Source organism: Equus asinus, chromosome 24 (genome assembly GCF_041296235.1).
Source record: "Equus asinus isolate D_3611 breed Donkey chromosome 24, EquAss-T2T_v2, whole genome shotgun sequence".
In the NCBI taxonomy this organism is placed as follows: domain Eukaryota; kingdom Metazoa; phylum Chordata; class Mammalia; order Perissodactyla; family Equidae; genus Equus; species Equus asinus.
In genome coordinates this window covers 44,145,131-44,171,677 of record NC_091813.1, presented here as the reverse complement: position 1 = coordinate 44,171,677, position 26,547 = coordinate 44,145,131, and the positions used below count along the sequence as shown (strand labels likewise).

The following is a 26,547-nucleotide window of genomic DNA, read 5'->3' as shown; positions in this document are numbered from 1 at the left end:
GGTTTTCAACTCACATCTCATACTGCAAGTGAGGTTACATCCTTATCTTTCTGAGCACTACTATGAATTGGAACATCCCAATATTCCTCTGAAATAATGTTTCTTGATACGTCACAAAATATTTTCAAAGTAACTATAAAAAGTGGGGGGAGGGGGGGAGTGAGGGGGCAAAGCACCAGCATCTGGAGGCACACCTGATCAAACTTAGCAAGTGTAGCCCTGAAGCCCAGCACAACAGCTACAGGGTCTGTCAGTGTTTGGAACTCGAGTGGAACGCACCACCACTCTCACATCTATAAAAGGAAAAATGGAACATCTGACTGTGGCAACTACTACTGTGTATCCAGAGGCATTGTTCAGAAGGCCAATGACTTACTCTATCTTAGACATAGTGATTTCCAGAAAATATTTGGACTCTAGTAAATTACGGTATTTAACATCTTTAGACCATCAGGAAGTAGGAAATTGTGAAGAATGCGAATCTATACTGACTTTGTCAACTTGTGCTGTTAGCATATGTTTCCTGATAAGACTTAATTTGGATGATCTAAGATACCAATTTGCATCCAAAATAGCTATGTGCCAGGATGGTAAGCAAGTCAGAATCGACGAAGTCTTGTCCTTATACTACCAAATTATTTTGGCATAGGGGTGGAAAACAAAACAAAGAATTCAATGTTTATAGGAAGAACTGTTTCTGTTCATTAGAAAAGTGGCAACCTTTGACCCATGGGATGATACATAGAGTTTATATGCTTTCTATTGGCTATACAGAAGATGCCCCACTGCCACTTAATCCAGAAGATAAATATTTAATCACGGTTATCTTTACAAAACTGTCAGGAAGAATAAAAATAACAACAGCTACCAGCTATTGAGCACTTAATTTTACAATAACCTTTAAAGATAGGATTATTGGCCTCAATTTGCCAATGCAGTATTTGAGGATTGAAAAGGTCAAATATTCTGATCACTTGTCTAGAGTTTTTTTAGCTCATAGGGGGCAGAAGACCTGGCCTCGAGTCTGCAGACCATGTGTCTTCACCACAACACAAACTTCCTATGTTCAGAATAAGACACAGAACAAAGGTTCAAAAATTCCACCACCCTTAAATATTTTGGTAATATGATCTTGCAATAACCTGTTGCTGACTCAATATGTACAAGTAACATCCAATAAGACCACATCATACATCATACCTCAACTCCACAAGATTTCTTGTCATTTATTTATTTATACCCTACGGTGCTAGAAGGGTTAATGTGGCTTCTTAAAAAAATATCATTTAACTATTTGTAAATTCAACTTCACCATTTAACTTTCTATATTAGCTAGTACACAAGTAAAGGGCAAATTGACAAAACCCAACAAAGCTTTAATTGAACAGAACCTTCGGCCTGGAAATTCCATTTCTAGGAATCTATCCCACAGAAACATTGATTCGTGTGACTAAAAATACATTTGTAAACAGGTTTTTTAAAGTATTATTTGAAAAGTAAAAACTAGAATAAACCTAAGTATACAAAAATACCAGGTTAGTTTAAAAATGATAATACAGTCATAATGTGAAATAAAAAGCAACCACTTCTAAAAGAATGAGACAGAGTGATATCTGATAGCAAAAGATCTCCAGGATATCTTCAAGGGATAAAAATACAATCAGATTAAGACGTAACTATTACCCCACTAATTTACAACAAAGAAAACTACATATTTAGGCATATAAAGAGATATGTACGCATATAAATGTACAGGAAAATGCTTGAAAAGATACACATTGATTTTTTTCCAGCTTTATTGAGCTATAGTTGACATATAACATTGTCTAAGTTTAAGGTGTACAACTGATACTTACTATATTGCAAAATGATTACCACAGTAGCATCAGTTAACACCTCCATCACCTTACAAAATTATCATCTCTTTTTTTTGTGGTGAGGACATTTAAAATGTACTCTTATAGCAACTTTCAAGTCTATAATGCAGTATTGTTAACTATAATCTCATGCTGTAAATTAGATCCCCAGAACTGAGTCATCTTATAACTGAAAGTCTGTACCCTTTAATCAACATCTCCCCATTTCCCCCACTCCCTAGTCCCTGGCAACCATCAATATACTCTCTGTTTCTATGAGTTCCATTTATATGTGGAGTTTATATAAGTGATATCGTACGGTAATTGTCTTCCTCTGTCTGACTTATTTCACTTAGCATAATGCCCTCAAGGTCCAATCTATTTTGTCACAAATGGCAGAATTTTCTTCTTTCTCATAGCTGAAAAATATTCCATTGTATATATATATACCACATCTTCTTTATCCATTCATCCATTGATGGACACTTAGGTTGTTCCCACTTACTGGTACCATGAATAACACTGCAAGGAACATGGAAGTGCAGATATCTCTTTGAGGTAGTAATTTCATCTCCTTCAGCTATATACCTAGAAGTGGGATTGCTGGATTATATGCTAGTTCTATTTTTAATTTTTTAGGAACCTCTGTACTGTTTTCCATGGTGGCTGCACAAATTTACTGTCTCACCAATAGTGCACAAGGGTTTCCTTTTCTCCTCATCCTCCCCAAAACTTATCTCTTCTCTTTTTGAGGGTAGTCATTCTAACAGATGTGAGGTGATATCTCATGGTGGTTTTGATTTGCATTGCCCTGAAGATTAGTGATGTTGAGCATCTTTTCATGTACCTATTGGCCATTTGTATGTCTTCTTTGGAAAAATGTCTATTCAGTTCCTTTGCCCATTTTTTAAAGTCCCCTACTGTTATTGTTGTCTATTTCTCCCTTCAGATCTGTTAGTATTTGCTTAATATATTTAGGTGCTCTGATGTTGGGTGCATATATATTTATGATTGTTATATCTTCTTGATGAATTGACCCATTTGTCATTATATAATTATCTTCTTTGCCCTTTTTTTGCAGTTTCTGACTTAAAGACTACTTTAAGTATAAGTATATAAGTATAGCTATCTCTGCTCTTTTCTCGTTTCTATTTGCATGGAATATCTTTGTCCGTCCCTTCCCTTTGAGCCTATGTGTCCTTAAAGCTGAAGGGAGTCTCTTCTAAGCAGCATATAGCTAGGTTTTGGGTTTTTTTTTTAACCACCCAGCCCCTCTATGCCTTTTGATTGGAGAATTTAATCCATGTACACTTAGAATAATTGTTTGATAGGTAAGGACTTACTAATGCCATCTTATTAATTGTTTTCTCACTGCTTTATAATTTCTTTGTTCCTTTTTTCCTCTCCTCCCTCCTTTATGAACAGATAATTTTCCTAGTGGTATGCTTTGATTCCCTTCTCTTCATCTTTAGTGCACCTACTGTAGGTTTTTCCTTTGTGGTTCCTGTGAGGCTTACATACAACAGCTTTTAGATATAACAATCTATTTTACACTGATAACAACTTAACTTCAATCACATACAAAAACTCTGCCCTTTTACCACCCTCCTTTTTTGTTCTTGATGTCACAATTTACCTATTTTTATATTGTGTAATCATTAACAAATTATTACAGCTATAGTTATTTTTAATACTCTTGTCCTTTAACCTTTGTACTAGCTTAGGTGTTTAACAGTCCACCATATCACAATATTAGAGTATTCTGAATTTGACTATATACTTACCTTTACCAGTATGTTGTACATTTTCATATGTTTTCATGTTGGACAGACTAACAACTGTCCTTTCGTTTCAGTTTGAAGAACTCCTTTCAGCACTTCTTTTTGTTTTGGGGAGCAAGATTTGCCCTGAGCTAACATCCATTGCCAATCCTCCTCTTTGTTTTGTTGAGGAAGATGAGCCCTGAGTTAACATATGTGCCAATCTTCCTCTACTTTGTATATGGGATGCCTCTACTGCATGGCTGATGAGTGGAGTAGGTCCACACCCGGGATCCGAACCTGTGAACCCCAGGCTGTCAAAGCGGAGTGCATGAAACTTTAACCACTCAGCCACGGGGCCAGCCCTCAGCATTTCTTGTAAGGCAGGTCTTGTGGCAATGAACTGCCTCAGCTTTCATTTGTTTGAAAAAGTCTTTACCTATATTTCATATCTGAAGGATAACTTTGCTGCACAGAGTATTCTTGGTTGGCAGTTTTTTAATTTCAGCACTTTGAATATATCATCCCATTCTCTCTTGGCCTGTAAGGTTTCTGTTGAGAAATCTGCTAATAGCCTTATGGGGTTCCCTTGGAAATTACAAGTTCCTTTTCCCTTGCTGCTTTTAAGATTCTCTCTTTGTCTTTGATTTTTGACAGTTTTGTTATAATATATCTTGGAGAGGACTCTTTAAATTGAGTTTGTTTGATGACCTATAACCTTCATGAATTTGGATATCCAAATCTCTTTGCAGATTTGGGAAATTCTCTGCCACTATTTCTTTAAATAAACTTTCTGTTTCCTTTCTCTCCCTTCTCCTTCTGGAACCCCAGTATTACAGATTGTTTCTTTTGATGGTATCCCATAGATTATATAGGCTTTCTTCACTCTTTTTCATTTTTTTTTCTTTGTTCTCCTCTGAATGGACAACTTTAAAGTTCCTGTCTTCAATCTCACTGATTCTTTCTTCTGCTTGATCAAGTTCAATGTTGATGCTCTCTATTGCATTTTTTTTCCATTCATTCATTTTATTCTTTAGCTTCAGAATTTCTGTTTGGTTCTTTCTTTTTTTTTTATCTCTATCTCTTTGTTAAATTTCTCATTTTGTTTGTGTATTGTTTTCGTGATTTTGTTGAATTGTCTTTGCTTGTTTTCTTGTAGCCATTGAGTTTTCTTAAAACAGCTATTTTGAATTCTTTATGGGGTAAATCCCAGATCTCCATGTCTTTGGGATTGGTTATTGAAAGATTATTGTGATCCCTTGATGGTGTCATGTTTCCTTGATTTTTCCTGTTCCTTGAAGTTTTGCATTGCTGTCTTTACATCTGAAGTAGCAGTCACCTCCTCCAGTCTCTATTAATTGCTTTCAGGAGAGAAATACCTTCCACCAGCCCTGCTAGGGATTTTGAGGCTTTCTCAGACGTTCTATGGATACACCTGCCCCATGATTCTTGTTCACTCTTGTGGTAGAATTCCTAAGCTTATACAGCTTATCTTGATCCTGCAACACACCAGGCCAAATGCTGACAGCCTTCCTTTTGTTTTCCCAAAGATGGCACCAAAGCTCAAGTTTGTGGTCTCTCCCTGGCCCACAGATTCAGGCTTTCTGAATATGCTCACTAGCCGTCTGCTAAAGCTCCCTCTCACCACTGCCATTAGGAGCACACATAGGGTGCCAGCCACAGATTGGGGTGTGTGTGGGTGAAGTGCACAGAGAACTGGGGACGCCCTTGGGCTAGTTAGGGGATCTGTAGGCAAGGTGTTCCCAGTGGCTCATGGGCAGACTTCTTAACGGTATCCATGAAGCAGTTAGGAGGGTCTGTTTCCTTTTAATGCCTTCCAAGAGCCCCAGCTGTTGTTCTCCCAGCCTCTTCCTGCTCTCCAGTCATGCAGCTCACGACTGAGTACTCTGGATGCGGCAAAAGAGAAATAAGCTTCTATGGGAGCACCCCACACAGCTGGGGAAGCTAAGTGATCACTCACATGCTCTTGCTTTCCCCTGCAGGGGAAATCATAGGCCAAGAAGATCTCTCTTGGCCCTAAGCTGTGCTGTCTTGGGGGAGGGGTAATAGAGGTAAAGGCAAATGTTCCTCTTACCCTCTCCAATGTATCCAAACTCATATTTTTTTTTTGCTCCAGTGGTGTGCTGGAACTTCTCCACTAGAAACCTGGACATCCACAAAGGCTCCCTTGTCCTTGGGTGATTGTTTAAGACAGTGTTTCCAGGGACTCCCAGACCACGGCTGAGAGGAACTGGAGCTGGTTCATGGGCCACTGCAGGGTCTACAGCTAGGACTGAGGTCTATATGCCTATTACCTAACACACGGGTGGGCCTCCTCCCAGGTCTCTTGGCATATGGTGCTGAATCTAACAGCTCCCACTAAGGCTCTTTTGCCTGTGGATGGTTGCGACATTGTTGTTGGTGGGGGAACACCAACAAAAGATGTCTTATTCAGCCATGATGCTGACGTCATGCCTCCACATTAAATGTTTAACTGTGATATTTCTTGGGAGGGAAGTAGGAACAAGATTGGGATGGAGGGTGGGAGGAAATGATGAAGGGGAAGAGTAGTGAAGGGGGAGCTCTTGATATTTAGTACAGGCATAGTTCAGATATATTGGAGGTTTGGTTCCAGACAACCTCAATAAAACGAATATTGCAATAAAGTGAGTCACATGAAATTTTTGGTTTCCCAGTGCATACAGAAGTTCTATTTACACTATACTGTAGTCTATTAAGTGTGCAAAAGCATTATGCCTAAAAAAACAATGTACATACTTTAATTAAAAATACTTTATTGCTAGGGTCAGCCCTGGGCCGAGTGGTTAATTTCACATGCTCCACTTTGGCGACCCAGGATTTTGCCAGTTCGGATCCTGGGGACAGACATGGCACCACCCATCAGGCCATGCTGAAGCAGCATCCCACACAGCACAACCAGCAGAACCACAACTACAATATACAACTATGTACAGGGGGACTTTGGGGAGAGGGGAAAAAAAAAAGAAGAAGAAGAAGATTGGCAACAGATGTTAGCTCAGGTGCCAATCTTTAAAAAAAAAAATACTTTATTGCTAAAACATACTAACCGTCATCTCAGCCCTCAGCAAGTTGTGATCTTTTTGCTGGTGGAGGGTCTTACGAAAAACGCAATATCTGCAAAGCACAATAAAATGAAGCACAATAAAACAAGGTGTGCCTGTATATATACACTTACATGATGTTTGGATTTTTTAACCTTCCATGCATTCCTTTGTCTCTCAGGAAATTTTACAAAAGGAAAGATTTTAGAGAACTCATGCATTGTCCCTAAATAGTGGTGCTCGGAAAAAGTTGATAGCTATCTTACTGAAATCACAGACACTATACATTTCCAGCTCTGTTATAACAAATAGAATTTTAATTAATATTCCATTCTTCTCCTGCTGTTTACTTTATCAAAGAAAACCAGAGTCCTCATTCCTGAGGTAAAAAAAGAAAAACATAAGAATGACTATTACAAACTGGAAAGAAGCCGATGCATGTACCTTTTGAGAATCTTTCTCATAATCATGCTACCAAACGCATAACTGCAGCCCTGTAAGCTTTCATTTTCTCCCACAAAAAGGAACTGTGCAATAAATCTCCAGGCTAATAGGGACTTCTTGCTATATATGCAGCTTTGCAAAATCTATGTTTTCAAAATCCAATAAATTTATCCACAAGATATTTCCTTCTTCTATACAAATAATCAGAAGTAAAAAATAACTTTTCTATCTAAAAAAAACACTATAATATATATATAATATATATGTAATATAATATAATATAATATAAATACACAAAGTCCATAATGCATGTGATTCATTTACAGTATAACCACAACTTCTGAAATAATAAAGAAAAACTAAATCTTAATAAAATATTTAGCTTAAAAATAACCCGTCTATTTTCAGACTTCATTATCAAGACTTTCAGCATTCAAGATAGCATTTATAAATATTCTAAACTCTGCTTCTGCTCTTTCCTCATTGTATTTGCTCAACTTTTTGTCATTTCACTGTTCATTAGCACTTTTATCTGAAGATGAAAAGAGGAAGAGAAAGAAGACAAATTCAATCAACTTGCAACTTATTCTTATTGCTGATAAAAGATCTGAAGAGTAAATTTTAAGCTATTTGTTAAAACAAGATTTGCCTATCACCATATTTAACTTATTATTGTATACAACTAAAGATACGTTACTAAGGTAGATTATACTTTTATAAGAAAAAGATAAAGAGTTCCTTAAGGATAAAAGCAATTGAGAATATATTAATTCTACCCAAAGACAATAAGATTATAATATGTAAATATAATGAATATATAATCATATATTATAATTAAATATTAAAACATACACACACACATATTGTGCAACATGGTTTGGTGGAAAGAACTCTCAATAAAGAGCAGGAAATCTGGGTTCTAGAACTGGCTCTGCCACTAGCTGGGCAATCTTAGGTAAGACGATCTAAGGCATGAGCCTCGATTGCCTCAACTGTACAAAGAGGTAGTGGGATAAATGTTTCTAAGGCTCCTTCAAACTTTGACGCCCTCTGTGAGTAGAGACACACATACATATACACACACTTACTTTTATTTATTGGCATGGCTGGTACTCACTAGCACACACCAGGATGGCATGACTGACTGTTCAGAGCCCAACATCTGTTCTGATTGGTCTGTCAATGCTGTACCAGTTGTTAAGCAGTTTGAATGATCATCCTTATTTACAAGCACTCCTCAAGTTATAAAATGGCTAACATGGATAGCCCTGTGTTTGCAGTCTGCCTTCACACAAAATGAGGATATTCCAAAAGTTAAACAGGCTCTCTTAACCTCTAGTTATGACTTACATCCCTTTCCTACTACCCTTCTTTCTCCTTCAAAACAAGTTTCTACATATTCTTTGCTCTATATTTCTCAACTCTCACTATTCATAACTTACTTAGTTCCACCTAGGTAACTTCTTCCACATACACTGAAACTACTTTTAGCCTTCTTCCTCTGCCCTCTCCTCCCTTCTAAGCCTTGTCCAGTTTTCTCAGGAAAATCTCTATGTCATTCCAATTAGAGCAAAACTAAATCATAAGCATGATTATTAAACCAAGAGTGATGGCAGTGATACATCCAAATAAAGAAAACAAAAGGCATAACAAAGCTCTAGTTTCATCAACCTCTGAAATTTGTAGACACACGCAGGAGTCCAGTCAGAATTCACAAAAACTTCCATTTCATTCCCTTATCCTCCATAATCACTAGCTTTACAGAAAGTAGAAAACTTATCTAAAAGTTGTGGTTTTAATTTAATTTAATAAATTGCTGTTTTATATAATTATAAGAATTGTAATCTCCTAACACACAGTTAATCACTCCTTACTCATTGTATGTTGTAGTATACTATTTTTCCTATACTATTATTATTTGTTGGTGTGTCTATTTCCTCTACTAGAACATCCTGATGTCTTTGATGGCAGGATTCATCTCAGGACAATATTCATCATTGTATCCCCAGTGATTAAGCACTTAACTAATGCATGTTGAAACATGAACATTGCTTTCTTCTACTTTATCTTAAAAAGGTATAATATTTCAGCTATTTGGAGCAAGTAGGTTTTTGTAGACTAGCTAGCCTAGGACTTTAACGCCACATTTAGAAAAATGTTTGGGGGAGAAATCAATCATAGTTCAAAAGAAACCATTTACAAGTAAACTTCTGAAATTTAATCTTTTTTAAAATTCTTAGCTTAATAAGGGCCTTAGCAATCTTGTAGTCCAACCCCATCATTTACAGATGGAAAAAAAAAAAAATGTAAACTCAAGTGGATTCAAGAACCTGGCCCAAAGTCAGTGACAGAGCCAGACTCACAAAGGACTGCCTTCTTAACCCATTGTTTTTTCTGCTATATCATAGAAACCGCACAAATATGTGTGATGTGATTGTGTGGTTTCTTCTACATTCAGTTAAGAATTTTAAAGACAAGTTATTTTAGACATTATGTCAGAGTTTTTTCAGTTAATTGACTATATCTTTATAATATATGAATGCTAACAATCATTATTCATTATTGGCTGAGGAATACATTACAAGGACTTCCAAGTGTCTTTAAAGACAAATTACAAAGTTCACATTTAATAAAAACAAGTTGAACACCAACTACTGATCGTAGGAGTACATTCTGATCATATTAAGAAGTCTTTTCTATGGATTCTAATTTAAGTTCCAGTCTACATTTTATTCTTATTAATTTTATATCTTTGTGTGTTTATTTAGAGAGGACATTGTCTCAATAACCTATGTATACAATTGAATACCAACTTAAAAATGGGAAGTCTAAATACAGTCAACAGTAAATGAATATACAAAGTATTTTGTACCAAGCACCTCTAATATACTATAATTTTGAGAGAGAAAAAAGCTAAATTCATTATAGCAGAAAAAAGATTTCTTGGATATCCTGAAGCCTCAAAAACTTGGCCAAACTATTGTTCGATTGCACACAGTTTGTGTCTTCATGCTCAGATGTTGTTGAAACAGCAGACTTAAAAGAAATAATGTCAATGAATCCTACCAAGCACTATACATGACCTCTGGGGTAATTAGCAATCATTCAAAAGCAACAAGACTAAAATGTTCTATTCTTTATTACTGTCAGCTCTTATCTTGATCAGCATTTTAATAAAGATGGTTCGTTTCTAAGACAGTTTCATGAATCAGTCATAATTACATTCTGACATGCAGTGAATAGTAAAGCAAAACTAAATATCACTTCATCAACCTTTCTAACCTTTATGCAAGTATTAACTGTAAATAATTTTTACACAATCCTACAACAGAAAATCTGCATATTTCTTAGCTTTGTACGTACTTTACCCCAAATGAATTTCCTGTGACCTATACCTGAAAAACACAATCAGCCATAATTATCCAGTTTTGTGAGATGTTCAGGTGTTGCCTTTCAGAGTTCAAATCAACTTTGAGTATAAAAGGCTACTTTATTCTACAAATGGCACAATATGCAAAATGGGTTAAGTAGCCAAAAGCATCTCAGAGCATTGTGCCTTGAAAGAAGTCTATCCAGAATCAAAACGTCAGAACAAAAATACACCAAAGCAAAGCGACACATAAAAATAGATTCATAGATTAAACACGAAGGAATGGATCACTGATGACTGCTGCAGAAAGTCTGATCATTAAAATATGTTAAAAGAGGAATATTAATTAGAAGGAAATCTGAGCACTTAAGTATCCGAAGGGTAGTTTTTTAAAACATAATTCCAGAATAGCTGACAGAGGAGAGTGAAAATTATCAGAAATATAAAACTTACTTAGAGATGCTATTCCAATATTGAGGATAATGTGTAAACTCTTTTAGTCCCCCTCCCCACCAAAATACAGGATTTACTTTAGAATTTTGAAATAGCTAATTTCTCTTTTTGCTGAGGGCTAATTTTTAAAAATACTTTAGATAGTCAAAGTGAACATAATTCAACTACCAGAATAAATTGATACTGCATTTTAGGTGACTTATTGTCTCAGGTCTCAGGAAATTTCCAAATAGATGCAATACTTTGTCCAGAATAATTTGTTTTCCCGGTAGTGGATACAGAATATCCACACAGAACTAAGTTCCCAAACCTGTATTTCCACTGTCTCTCAAATAAATTTAAGGTAAATCTACTGAGTAATATATTTAAACAAACTGATTTCCATTTAAAAACTTAAATACAATAAAATAGGAACATACCATTTTACTTTGTGTAATTTCAATTTGAAAAATAAGTTCTTTCAAAAACCAATCTAAAGTCATTCCCCATGTTTTCTTATACATTTTATTATAAAAACAACCTTACTAGAATGTTACCAATCCGAGGCAAAAAGGAATATAGCAAACATCTTTTTCATTTGGGATTAAAAACACAAAAATGCATGTCTTTTAGGTGATAATTTTTGTTTAACTCTTCTATTTAGCTATTTTGATCATTATTCCTTTCTCTTATTGGAGGTGCAAGCAAAGAAGGGAAAAGAAGTGTTGATTTAAGAAAACAGATTTCCCAGAAAGAAAAAAACTGTGATTAAGATTTAAACAAAAGCTAAAGATGGCTTCCTCTGAGCCCTGATGAGGTCCGCTACCTCATTACTAACAACTGAAAACTTGTGATGCATTTTGTTTCAAGAGAATCCAAAAGTCCTTGCTATAAAGCAGACAGGGGGGTGCAGAGTCTATTCACTCTTTCTGTATCACAACCATTGTGTAAGAAGTATAAAACACTGCCTTTATGCTGCCAAGCCACAATGACTCTTCCTACATCAAAGGATTTTCACTACTAGGGGTTTTTCTTCAAAATTTATTCAAGCTAAGGGCAGAGAGACAACAATTCATACACGCTAATTACGTCTAATTATCTATTCCCTTTTCTGACCAGCTTCGGCCAGTGTTATTTGCTATCTGGATTTCTCACAACCTCCCTTTGCCCTGTCCATCCAGCCCAACAGTGAAGGCTTTGAAGAAAACAGTTGTGGCTTTTTAGAGTTTTCTCAATATAGAGTTCAAGCAAATTAAATAATTATTCTGTTAGTTTTGACACATTTATGCGTTAAATATGAGGACCTCTTGGTTAATTTGGCAAATTCCTCACATCTCTTCATGGGTGGAATCATAGTAACACCCTCTCTTACAGGAGCTTCTCCTCATGCTTTCTTTTCATGATCTAAATGAAATGTTTATTGGATTAAAGTTCTTCTCTGCAGACCTCCATGGTGGCCTATGACAAAGAGCTTAAAAGTTCTATTAATTGGCTTGAGTTTTCAGGGACGGGAAAGAGAGAATTTTATTTCACATTACATCACTAGCCAAGAAAATTGCCACGTGTAATTAAACTAATTTATCTCATGAGTCAAAGAAACAACTAATTCATATTTAAGACACACTTCCTTTAAATCATTTTCGTCCTCAAAGAATTGATTTCTTGTAATTTAACAAAAAATAAGCATTTACTATCTAAGAGAAGAGAATTCAAGGCCTAAACAGTATATATTTTACATACAAGCAATAGTTTGCTGTATCCCAGTTTGAAACAAACACATAATTTATATATTTCATGAGAAACCTTTATTTTTATTTTATATAAGACAATTATAGAAAATATTATTTTAAATGGTATACACCCCAAATTACTTTGCCATAGGTAGGCCCTGACTAATAGAAGGTGTACCTCCTGGTATGAAGATGGACAAGAATTACATTTTAAATCCACATCACAACGATTTTTATTCTAGATATTTATTAATGTCAAGGACACAGCACAAAAATACCACCACAATAAAGTTTAATGCCTGTCACTACAGCCAATTTTCTTAAATACATTGTCTTAGACATATACGAAATAGCCAAGTTTATGAAAATTTCTTACATGTATTTCCTTAATTTATTTAGCCTAAAACTTGGTAATTATAGGAATGTTTTGCAAGTCAAATAGTCATTTTTGTATCTTAAAATATTAATACTAAAATTCAAATGAACACTTTCATGGTTTGTGGGGGAAAGACAAAACTCTTTTCAATTCAGGAGTTCAGTCTGCTACTTTTGTTCTGTCTTTTGTTTCTTTCAATCTTAAGTATTAAAAAGCCAACTCATAAGTAAAGACATTATCACACTAACAAAGGGTTAATCCCTGCTAGGCTGACTCAGGTGACAACACAGTGGAGGTCAGTGGGGCTGACACTGACCTCAAAAGCTGATTCTGATTATTTAGCCCTGTGAAAGCTCTAGTATTGAAAATTATAATGAACAAACTGACAAATCAATTTCACCAATGAAATGAAAATTGTGGCAGGAAAAAGTGGGAAACATACACTTAGCAAGTCTATGAATCCTAACGCAGGTGGCTGGACAAAAGCTGAACATTGAAACCTTTTATCTAAAGGTTATAAACAACTTCTCTAAAGGTTATAACCAGAGATCCACCATGAGAATATTCTCAAAGAGTTCACTAAAGGTATAAGATTCCTTGGAAAAAATTCCTCAGGAAACAAAAACACAAAGGCTAATATACAGCTTAATTTTTTTTAAGTTTTAGATAAAGGACGCATAACAGCTGAAAAACATTAACAACCACATAGAAGAAATGAAGTCATTATCTGAACACTAAATAAATATTATAAAAGTAGTAATAATAATAATAATAAAACTATTACAACCTCAGATTATAAAGTATTTTTATGTGTTGCATAATTAAACCCAAAAAATATTAAACCAAATCAGATTATAATGCTTTCCAAATGGGCAACTCTTTATCAGGAAAAGGAAATTCATATTCATCAGAGTTCATGCTAGTATCTTATTTTTCTCTAATTCCGTCAACTAACTGACATTCATCAAAGAGAAAATTATACTGTAGAATGCCTTGTTGGTTATTTTTGGCCATCTTACAGTTACCATTTCAGTAATCTATTAATCACCTAACTCGCTGAATTTTAAACAGAAATAAAAAACTTAAAAAAGAAGACAGTATGCTAAAATGTTAGTATTAATGAAAATTAAAGTGCTCTATTACTGACAACAGAATCTATCACTATGTGGCAAAAACACTACATACAATATTGCACATGAACATTTTCCACGGACAGATTATTTTAGATTTGTCCATACTGTTAAACTGATTTAAAAAGAAAGTTAATGAAATTCACATGGAGAATTTTTTTTAGCTCTAAAAGTTATGAATAGCATCTATCTCTTTCACTGCTCATTATGGAATGAATCAAACAAAATGGTTTATGTAAGTGTAAGTGATGGAATGAACAGATTTTTACCTAAATATAAAACACCTGTCCAAAATATCATGGATTGCTGGAACTTGGTAAGATGAGAATAGCAATGCTTACCAGGCAATCCATTTATCAAGAAGGCCAATAATAGCAGTCTAGTTGAAATTAACTTAAGAAATCATTCTTCTGATCAAAATACCAATAGGTCCTCTTTTCCACAATAATTTTAAATAATGTTTACAATGCAATGAGATTACATTCAATGTATATTATTCACTGAATGTACATTTAACACATGCTACTTTTTTAATGTATAAAATGGAGGATATTTCTAAGAAAGTTGATTCTAACAAAGCTTATATTTTTCAAGTTATAGAATTATTTGAAATTGAAACTGAACCACCCTCTTGTCTTTTGGTTCACCAGCTTTCCTCCCTTCTATCAACCATTTATCCAGCAAGCTCTTAAAATGTCACTTTCTCTAAGACCTACTAATGAATCTATGCTGACACATGATTTCCATCACATAAAGCAAGTCACAGTTTATAGAAAAAAAGTGCTATTTACATATGTTACTTTAAACAGTTGTTTATCTCTCTGTCCTTCGTATGTCGTACAGCTCAGGGGTAAGAAAACTTTTTCTGTAAAGGGTCAGATAGTAAATATTTTAGGCCTTCAAGGCCATAGGTCTCTTGCCACAATTACTCAACTCTAGTTTCACTGTAGTGTGAAAACAGCAAGAGACAATACATAAACAAGTGAACATTAAGTTTTTCAATACAACTTTATTTACAAAAACAGGTAGCAGGCCAGATTTGGCCACTGGCTATACTTTATTAACCCCTGGTATAGATTATCACAGTCTGCTTTAAAATACTGTAGTACAGTTATAGAATGGTGCTATGTAGACACCAACAAATGCTTTCACAATTATATCTGTTCATATACTTTAGAAAAATTACCTAAGTTCTATTAAAGTCACAACAAAGATTCTTCAAGAACAAATCGGTACAATCAGGACGTTATGTCATATGGTCAACAAGAAGTTTCAAGTTTGAAGCAGGCACAATAATCATAATATTAATCATCTTTTTCCATAAATAAGGGAATGTTAAGTACCAAAATAGTTTTTTTTTAAATTTATGTACAATACAAAACATATTCTGCTTTTATTTTTGGAGGAAAAACTCTGAGTTTTAAATAAATTTCCAAGCCTCAAGTAAACAGAAGAATAGTGATAGCTATTATTTTGTGAAAAATCTCAATGAACTAATTACTAATCACAAAATTTTTAATCTATAATTCTCATGCTTCTGTGTCTTTTCCATGTCCTTTTTCCTCCATGATGAACGCCCTTTCCCACTTTGCCTGGTAACTTTTATTTGTCTTTCAAGTCTTAATTTAAGCATCGTCTCCTCTTTGAAAATACTCCTGACATGTACCAGCTTTCCCACTCAAACCGCTAATGTGGGGTGGGGCCCCTTTTCTATACTCTTTAGCATTCTGTAGTTCACTCAGTTACAGAAGTTCTCACATGATACAAAAAAATTTTTATTGTCTGACTTACCAGAATAAGACAATATTTAATCAGATTCAATGACCACCATGCCACTGTTGTCTTACCATAATATCCCCATTTATAAGTTGTTAATTTTGACTGGTGGTATAAATCTTAAAGTAGTTTGCTCAGGAAGCTTCAAAAGGACTATAATTCCTAAGTTACGATACATCCAAAAATACACATCTATGAGCTTAGATTTTCATGACAGCCCAGCCGACAAGAGGATACACCATTTTTTTTAATATACTACAAACTACTCTATTCTATTATAGTATCTACTCATGGCCAAACTACTCTATTCTATTATAGTATCTACTCATGGCAAACAAGTCGCAGTTCAGCTTGCTTTTTCTTCTATGGAATTAAAGGATTCTTTCTTTATCCTTGAAGTTCAGTTATGCACCAGAAAAATGTATTATTCTTCTATTTTATCTTATGTTCTATTTTAGAAATAGGAATTATGTGAATGTTTGATCTCTGTTGTCTGCTTTCTACATCCAGCGTCTTCTCTGTAACAGTTTTTCTCTCTGACTATTCTAGCTTCGTTTTGTGTGATTTTTTTCATAAGTCTGGTCTCTTTATCACTGATTTTATTTTCAGAAGTGCTGGTTCTTTAACTTGCTTTTTCTAAGACGCTTTTCACTTTTTTAATGGGTCCACCCTTGGTCTGTTTTCTTAGCTCTGCTAGCTCACTTTTCATCTAATCTTATAGTTATTTCATCTCCGATCTCTTATTTTATCAGTACCATAACTTCTTTAATTTCTTTTAAAATATAGAAAAGTTCTATCTGAAAAAGTCTCCTATTTCCTGAGGTAGTTCTTCTTCCAAAGTATATTCTTCATGTGCTTTTACTTGTTACTCCATGTCTTTGTGTCCTGTCTGCTCCTCCTGCTTCCTTCCTATGCCTGCCATTCTATTTCTTTTAACGATAGCCTCCATACATAGAACCTACATTCAATCCATTTTGCTTGTTGCTGAATATGGGTAGTCCTACTCAGGTCTGCTGATTTCCTAAAAAGGGTAAGCAAAAATTTACCTGCTAAAAATTGGTTCTTATTATAAAAATAATACAAGATTGCTCCAGGAATCTTGGAAAAGTCTTAAAGAGAAAATTTAAATCATCTATAACCTTATTATCCAGAAATAAGTTCTATTTACCTTTTGGGATATTCATTTCGAGTATTTTTCCATGCATGTCTATTACTTCTATAAAAGAGCAATAGATATACTCTTGCATCATATTTTTCTCAGTCACATTATCTGTGATCATTATTCTACATTATCAAAAGCTTCTTAAAAATATCATTTCAATGGACCTGGAGAGCATTATGCTAAGCAAAATAAGCCAGACTGAGAAAGACAATCACCATGTGATTTCACTCATATGTAGAATATAAACAAACACGTGGACTAAGAAAATAGTTCAGTGGTTACCAGGGGAAGGGGCCTGGGGGCTAGGCACAGGGAGTAAAAGGGAGCACTTAAGTGGTGATGGACGAGAAATAATATACAAGTGAAATTTCACAATGATGTAAACTATTATGAACTCAATAAAAAAAATCATTCCACGTAAGTATACTATATCCCCTCATGTGACTGTACCATCATTTACTTAATGATTCCTCTAAACATGGGAGAGAAAGATGTGCCCATGACTGTTTTTTTAATAGTTATCCTGTTTATATTTTTTTATCTATGGAAAAAATATGGAACTGAGTTCCTGAAGTACAAAAAATTCTGCCTTCTTCTTCTTTACAATTAAAAAGTAAGAAAGAGACAGATACTTTTGGCAAAGGTAGAGTATTTAGAATTCAGTTTTGCCCTCCTGTCATAAAGCATTAAGACACTGGACAAAATATGTAAAACTTCTGATATCAGACATAACACAATATGTAGCAAAGAATAGCAATCCCTGAGATGTGGGAAGTAAATCAGGCAAACAAGCATTCCATTTTCCCTGGCTTTCTGCCTAGAGGCAATTTCTAGACTGCAGCACAGCAGTCTAAATGAATTGAGGAGACAGTGATCAGTTTCGGGAAGCTGAGGCTGTTGGGATTTGCACAGTAGAGTTCACTAAAGAAGAAAGCTATGTAGAGAAGGAGCTCCAGATATCCTCATAGGGAATGTCTGTAATCTTTGGCTGAATACTAAATTGCATATGCATAAAGTGAAACTCCACAAGACTCAGCAAAGAACAATCCACACAAAGCTGGGAGATATAAGCATTCTGAACAGCCAAGGAGAGAGACTTCAATGAACACTAAGGGGATTCAGTAGAGAGCCTAGAAGGGTCACACCTAAAGAAAAACTAAAATAGTCCTAGAGTAAAGGCCACTCTAGACACTCTAACAAAGCTTAAAAACAAGCCCCAAAAGGATCAGGCTGATGTGCAAGAAACTTAACCACTTGCCAAAATAAAGTTCAATAGCCTTAAAGGAACTAACAGAGACTCAACATAATCATCACAATGTCCAGCATTGAATCACAAATTACTAAACTTGCAAAGAAGCAGGAAAATAGGACTCACAACCAGGAAAAAAAAATCAAACTCTGGAAACAAAAGCAGAAATGACAGAGATGATAGAATTAACAGACAAGGACTTTTAATAAACTGACTTCTGCTTCTAGGAGGATGAAGTAGGTGTACTTTTCCCTATTCCTCCTGCTATATACTATTTAAAATCCTGAAAAATTATACATAAAACAAACATAAGAAGACACTGAAAAGTGGAAAGAAGGAAAAAAACTAGGGACCTCCAGACCTGAGGGACAACAGAATGGTGAGTTCTCTGGGGTTTTTTTTTGACTCATACATTCCAGACTTGGAGCTGAAGAAGCCAGCAACCCAGAAATGCCAATGGACACAGACAACCGAGGCCCCAACAAAAGCCTGCTCTCTTTAGCCAAAGAGGCCGGAAAATGGCAGCATAACAAGAAAGAAAACTTTTTGACAATAACTGTCCTACTGAAACAAACACCACAGAAAAAAACTGAAGTCACCTTTACCCATTCCAGCAAAGGCTGAGGGAGCCCAGAATTACACTTTCACAAGGCTGTAATGAGGCATCCCAACACTCCTGCCAGGATGAGTCAGAGAAGGCCAAGTAGGGAGCCAGAAGTTTCATCCCTACCAGTCAATACTGAGCACCACCCTCCCTCCCTCCCATGATGTCAGTGGAACCTCTCCACCTGCAGTAACAAGGAGCATCGCTCAGTGGAGGCTGATTAGGGAACATGGACTTCTACCCATAGCTGGCAGTAATGATACCATGCCTCTCCTTCTTCTGCCAGAATAGTGTCAAAAAAAGCCACCTAAAACTAAAAGTTTAAAGAAGACACACAAGTAAGATGCCAAACATCACTAATCATTTAAGAAATGTGAATCAAAACTACAATAAGAGACCACTTCATGCCCATTAGGATGGCTATTATCAAAATAATAATAATAACAAGCGTTGGCAAGGATGTGGAGAAACTGGAACCCTTGTGCATTGCTGGTGGGAATGTAAAATGGTGCAAATGCTATAGAAAACAGTATGGCAATTCCTCAAAAAATTAAATATAGAACTACCATGTGATCCAGCAATTCCACTTCTGGGTATATACACAGAAGAATTAAGAGCAGGGACTCAAACAGATATTTGTACACAAATGTTCAGAGCAGCATTATTCTCAATAGCCAAAAGTTGGAAACAACCCAAATGTCCATTAACAGATGAATGGATAAACATAATTTGGTATATACATATAATGGAATATTATTCAGCCCTAAAAAGGAATGGAATTCTGACACACGCATGAATGAACCTTGAAGACATTACACTAGATGAAAAAAGCCAGATACAAAGGAAAAATATTATATGATTCCACCTATGTAAGGTACCCAGAAATGGAAAATTCATAGAGATGAAAAGTAGAATGGTGGCTACAGAGAGTTGGGGGAGGGGGAGAATGGGGAGTTGTTATTTAATGAGTACAGAGTTTCAGTCTGAGAAGATGAAAAAGTTCTGGTGATGGATGGTGGTGATGGTTGCACAAGTGAATGTACTTAATGCCACTGGATTGTATATTTAAAAATGGTTAAAATGGTAAATTTTATGTTATGGGTATTTTACCACAATAAAAAACTGATTAAAAAAATAAAATCCAAAGTCTCATGACAAATTATCAAAATGTCCAAGTTTCAAGTGAAATTCACTTATACCAAAACCCAAGGTCTCAAACTGAATGTAAAAGGACAATCAATAGATGCCAACATCAAGATGATAGAGATGTTAGAATTATCTGATAAAATTAACCCAGGAATACGCAATTTAAAGCAGACATGATAAAAATGCTTCAACAGGCAATTATAACTACACTTGAGACAAAGGAGCTTATGTTACTACTTAATAATAAAATCATTTAAAAAGTTCCATTCAAAAGCAATATTTAATAATTTTAAATCTGCATGCAACTTATAACATGGCCTCCAAATATGTAAGGCCAATGACAGAATTATAAGAGAAACAGACAAATTCAAATCATAAGGAGGAGACATTTTTCATAAGCTTCTCAGTAACTGATGGAGAAATACATAAGAATAAAGATTTGAACAGCATATATGGTGTGTTCAGCTATATATATTATCACATACAACAACTGGAGAGTACTTATTTCCAAAAATACAGAGAATATTTACAAAAATTTTCTACATGTTGGGCCATAAAGCAAGTTTCAACAAATTTGATAGGACTAAAGTTGCACAGAGCATATTCTCTGACCACAGTGCAATTAAGCATTTCTTAAGAAAACAATAACAAGAGGATAACTGGAAAATTCTCATACGCTTGGATAAGAAACATACTTCTAGATAATTCATGGCTTAAAGAAGATATCACAATGGAAATTAGAAAATACTTTGAACTTGATGGTGAAAATACTAAATATCGAAACTGCATGGATGCAGCTAGAGGGAAATAAATAGCCTGAAATACATTTAGGAAAGAAGATTGAAATGAGATTAAAAAATTAATCTTAGTAAATCAGAAAAAGAACAGCAAAATAAACTCAAAGAAAGTTCAAGTGAGAGCAAAACAGGAACCTCCCTACTTAACAGCAGTGGAAATTCTATGTAAGGGTTTGGTTTTTGCTTTGCTTTGCTTTGTTTTAAGGAGCTACTCCAGGAAGGCTTCCTAGAGGGAACGCACCTGAGCATTTTCTATATCCTTTCCAGTTCTATGGCTTTTTCCTTTTTCTTAATAAATTGTGGTAAAATATACGTAACATAAAAATTTATCATTTTTAAGTGTACAATTTAATGGCATTGAGTACATTCACGATGTTATGCAACCATCACCACTATCTATTTCCAGAACTTTTCCCTCGTCCCAAACAGAGACTCCATACCCACAAAACAAGAACTACCCCGTCGCCTCTCCTCCCAGCCCTTCGTAACATCTATTTTTACTTTCTGTCTCTCTGAATTTGCCTTTTCTAGGTACCTCAAACAAGTGGAATCATATAATATTTCTCCTTTTGTGTCTGGCTTCTCTCAGTACATTTTCAAGGTGCATCCATAATGTAGCAAATGTCAGAACTTCATTCCTTTTTATGGCAGAACAATGTTTCATTGTATGCATATACCACAACTTGTTTCTTAATAACTTATTAGTCTTCCCCATTATTCCTACTATCTTATCAAAATATCATTGTTTACTACAAGCTTAAGTTTTTGCTATTTTGCAATATTTTAAGCGACAAATCACAAGTTCTTGTGGTGAAGTACAAACTTGTTACCACTTGGTTTATAAAGGAGAACATAAAGGAAAAATTGATTTTACACTCTACTTTTTCCCCAAATAAATTTCTATGCTGTTTATAATCTCTTTTTATTAAACTAAGATTCTGTATTTGTTTTAAGATTGACTCCTACTTTTCTCTCAGCTGGGCCAAAACGAAAGAGAAACACTAGCACATGTGAATAAGCAAAATGCCACTTAAATTGACGTGAAACAAGCTCTCCTTACAAGGGAAACTTCATATACCCACCAAACAGCTCTAGGGAAACAAGCTCCAGTCTACTTTTCATCTTGCTGATGTTTTGTAACATGTGAAAAATCTTTTGAATAAATGAGACATTTTAGATCTTTTCTCATCCAATCTGGTATTTAGTTTCCTAGGAATTTCAGTTCATGTTCAATTTCAAATTGAGTACTATTTATCTCAGTTCTTGTTCGATTTCAGATTTGGATTATTCATCTCTTTGATTTTCCTTCCTCTTTAAAAAAAAAATTAAGGGTGGGAAAAGGAAAGGAAATTAAATCCAATCTGGCCAATTTAGGAAACTATTAATAATGCTATTGTATATTGAAGTATGACAAATTGCTAGCCAAAAAATAAGGTTTGGGGTAAAAAAAAAAGAAAGGACAGCTACAAAGTTCCCTGAGAACCTTTTAACTTGTTTCATTCTATGAGCTTTCTCTCTTTATATTTTGTGTATTTTATGCTACTTGTGTATTTTACGTATTTTAAGATGCTATTTTTGGCACCTCTTTTTCTTAGCTTCCCTATGTACATTTTGGTATCTATGTACACCATATTACTTCGGATTCCTGGCGTGGAGAAAACACATCAAACCTACCTTCTCCCCTAATGGAAAACATGATTATAAAGGGGAAAAAAATTACCAACAGCATAAATCTTCAAAAAGTACTTTTCCTTATATCTAAAAATATCTGAGAGAAATTAAAACCCTATGGGAAGCTAAAAGTGGTCAAGGAAACAGATGTTTGAATTTTCCTAAGTATAGCACAGGGATTAAGCTTGGCATCAACAACAATTCCAACTAAAGTATACTTCAGAAGGTCGCCTGACTGTATCTTTAGAATGTTTGAAGATAAAATGTTTTTACTTCTCCTTCTTTGTAGGAATTTTTGAGGTTTTAGGTTTTTGTTTTAAAAACACAACTTTATCCTTTCTTTAGTCATGTTGTCATAGACTGGGAAAAGTATGGAAATTATATTTTGGTACATATGCTTCTTTTTCATACTTATTACATTTTGCTTTGTGTTATAGATATCTGTGTACACACTATATGCCCAACTAGATTATAAATGACTTACAAGCAAGAAACTAGCCTATTTCATGATTATATTATCCATTACGCCTAAAGTAGAACTTTGCACATAGTAGGGTCTCAATAAATATTGGTAGAATATAGAAGTATTGAGTAATTGTGTAAAAAATTACTTAAAATTAACAGTGAAAAGGGAGACTACTTTATTCTTAATCATATTGTAATGAAGACTATTTTAAACTCTATGCGGTGATGATACACAAATATTTAAACTATTTATGTGCCTCAACTTGACATAATTTCATGATAACTTGATGGCAATCACATTTAAATATATTAGAATATTTTTATAATAATGCTACTCTAGAATGGCAACTTTAATAGCTGGGAAAACACGTTAATGGCCATTAGCCTGAAGGAAACAGGGAACATTAAACCTTTTCTTCAGAAATCAATGTATAAGTTTAAACAATCTACTGTAATATTTATGAGGAAACCTCAAATTAAAATTTATAAAATGCAAACTATCAAATGTTTCAGTTAGACAATAATTTAGACTATATTTTGTAATTTTTCCTGTGTACACATTGATGAATACTATATAAAAAGATCCTTTTCTCCTTTACTGTCTTTGACTATTACTATCTAATATCAAAATGAATTTTGCTTGGGGCCAGCCTGGTGACATAGTGGTTAAGTTCGGCATGCTCCACTTTGGCAGCCTGGGTTCACCAGTTCAGATCCCAGGCACGGACCTATACCACTCATCATGCCATGCTGTAGTGGTGACCCGTATACAAAATGGAGGAAAGACTGGCATGGATGTTAGCTCAGAGCAAATCTTCCTCATCAAAAATTAATTAATTAATTGATTAATTAATTAATTCTGCTTGAATGCAAGACCATGGCAATCCTATAAAAGCCCTTGATTATCAATCAATACAATATTAGTCAGTGAACGCAAGTAAGTGATTTTCCTTACCTTCAGGACAGCTATGAATGGCACAAAGTTAGCTCTTTGGAGTCCATTTTTATAAAGATCTGAAAGAAATACTTTGTATTAGCTTTTTACTGAGCCTAAATCATAATGTTAGCTTATATTTTAGCCTGGCAAATAAAGTTTTTTACTGATAAAAAGATAAAGGAGCAAAAGAGAAGAAAATTAACCAAAATTGATTTCTATTCTGGTATTACACAAAATTCATAATATTCTTAATAAGAGAAATATTAACAATCACAGAAAGAAGATCAAAAGGCAGTCAATCAAATTACCTTTAAACTATAATACAAAGCAACGAAAGAACTGCTTTTCACAATTCACAAATGGTATCATAAATGATCCTAAATCAATACTACAAGAAAATAATGTATTTAAACAGATTTAATAATTCAATATATAGGATTCTACTAGGAAAGGAATTATATTTTCCTTTTCTCAATCTATAAAAAAGTTCTCTATACAGAATTAACAGTGTGTAATAAGATTAGCCTTTTAAGAAAACACATCAATAGATAAAACTGTGCATGTATTTGTATCAAAGTTATATATTTGTCATTAACATAAATGACATTAAGACCACTTTACTTTAAAAGAAATTACCAAAAATTAAAACTCCATTCTTAACAGACTGTGAATTTAATGCAATTGTATATCATAAACAGGTAGCATCCATTGCCTTAGAATATTTTATATATATGTATGTGTCACAGAATATTTTATATATATGTATGTGTCACAGTATCTGTAAGTTCAGACACATATACACACACATTGTTAAGAGCAAACAAGTGGAAAGGGGCAACATATTGTAAGCTTTGCATGTTTTTCTTTAAAAATGGAGACTTGGAATATTTTTCAAGAGGGCGAAATTTTATTGCATATGAAACATTCCTAAAAGTCAAATCTATAAAGTAATAAGATTTTAAAAATAAAAAAGTATAAAAATGAGAACAGTAAAAAGTTTTCTCAACAACAAAAAACACAAATTAGATTATGTCTCAATTTTTTTTACATATTGCATTATAGGATCCTTTCTATATTTCCTTGTTTAGAGAAAACTTGATAACTAAAATAGACTTCAATTGCCACATTTACTTATGGAAATAAAACATGGTCATTAGGAAACATTTATTCTCTTTATAAAAATATTCATCATAACATCATTACAGTGAAGAAACTATTTGCATAAGCTCTTTGGTTAATTAAGGACTAGAGGCTTTAATCCAGTTACATTTAAAATTTTTATTTAGGGTTAGTATAAAAGGTAAGATAATGCTGGCCAGGCTGTCAGGATTTCAAAATTCAAAATGAGATCTTTTCTTTCCTGTAATCAATACCTTGAATGAGTAAAATGGGTAAAATGCAAGAAACAGGTTTAAAGTTAGGTATTTTCATAGTCTTCCCTAATACCAAGTTGCTGGAGAAGGTGCATAAAAATATTGCTGTATGATAAGAGTTGACAGCTATGATTGCCAGCAAGTGGTAAAAATCGAAAATAAAATAATTTTTAAAATGCAGTCAATGTTTATAACAGCTTTATTCTTAATAGCTAAAAACTGCAGGGGCCCGCCCAGTGGCACAGTGGTTAAGTGCGCACATTCCCGCTTCGGCAGCCCAGGGTTGGCTGGTTCGGATCCCGGGTGCGGACACGGCACCGCTTGGCAAGCCATGCTGTGGTAGGCGTCCCACGTATAAAGTAGAGGAAGATGGGCATGGATGTTAGCTCAGGGCCAGTCTTCCTCAGCAAAAAGAGGAGTATTGGCAGCAGATGTTAGCTCAGGGCTAATCTTCCTCAAAAAAAACACACAAAAAACTGCAACTTTATTTGTAATAGCCAAAAATTGGAAGCAATCCAAATTTCCATTATTAGGTGAATGGATAAACAATCTGTGGCATATACGTAAAAAGAAATACTACTCAGCAATAAAAAGGATAAACTATTCATACACAGAACAAACTAGATGAATCTCAAAATAACTATGCAAAGTAAAAGAAGCCAGACCAAAAAAGGGGAGGGGAGTACATACTGTGAGACTCCATTTATATAAAACTCCTGAAAAAACAAACTAATCTATAGTAAGAGAAAGTAAATCAGCAGTTGCCTGGGGAAGGGCCAGGGTGTAGGTGGGACAGAGATGGCGGGGAGAGATGAAAAAGGGGATGAGGAAAGTTTCAGGTGTGATGGGAATGTTCATTATATTGATTGTAGTGGTGATTTCACAGATGTATATTTACGTCAATATTTCTTAAATTGTACCCTTTAAACATGTGCCACTTATTTTATGTCAATTATGCCTCAATAAGTTCTTTTAAAATTTACTGGGAAAAAAACGTAGACAACATTAGTGCGTATCAAAGAACACAATGTTATAGAATTTAACATATTGCGCTAATCAAGGTTTATCTATAAGGTAACATTTTGGTATTACTCATGGAATAATAACTTTTTTTTATGGACAGATAAGGCTCTGGGATGTAACTTATCACGCATGCACCTTTTAGTTAGTCGGCAATGAGAGATGT

General features: G+C 34.5%; 1 protein-coding gene across 6 annotated transcripts in view; it reads right to left on the bottom strand.

The window, feature by feature from the left end:
- Window positions 1–26,547, bottom strand: part of AFG1L (AFG1 like ATPase) — a 205,735-nt gene that overhangs the window by 81,675 nt on the left and 97,513 nt on the right. For all 6 annotated transcript variants that reach the window (XR_011497820.1, XR_011497818.1, XR_011497819.1 and 3 more), the window contains exon 7: window positions 24,007–24,065. Coding sequence is in view for 3 of the 6 variants with exons in the window: in XM_014839041.3 (XP_014694527.1) it covers window positions 24,007–24,065 (59 nt within the window). In the remaining 3 variants the exon portion in view is untranslated. The remainder of the gene's footprint in view (window positions 1–24,006; window positions 24,066–26,547) is intronic.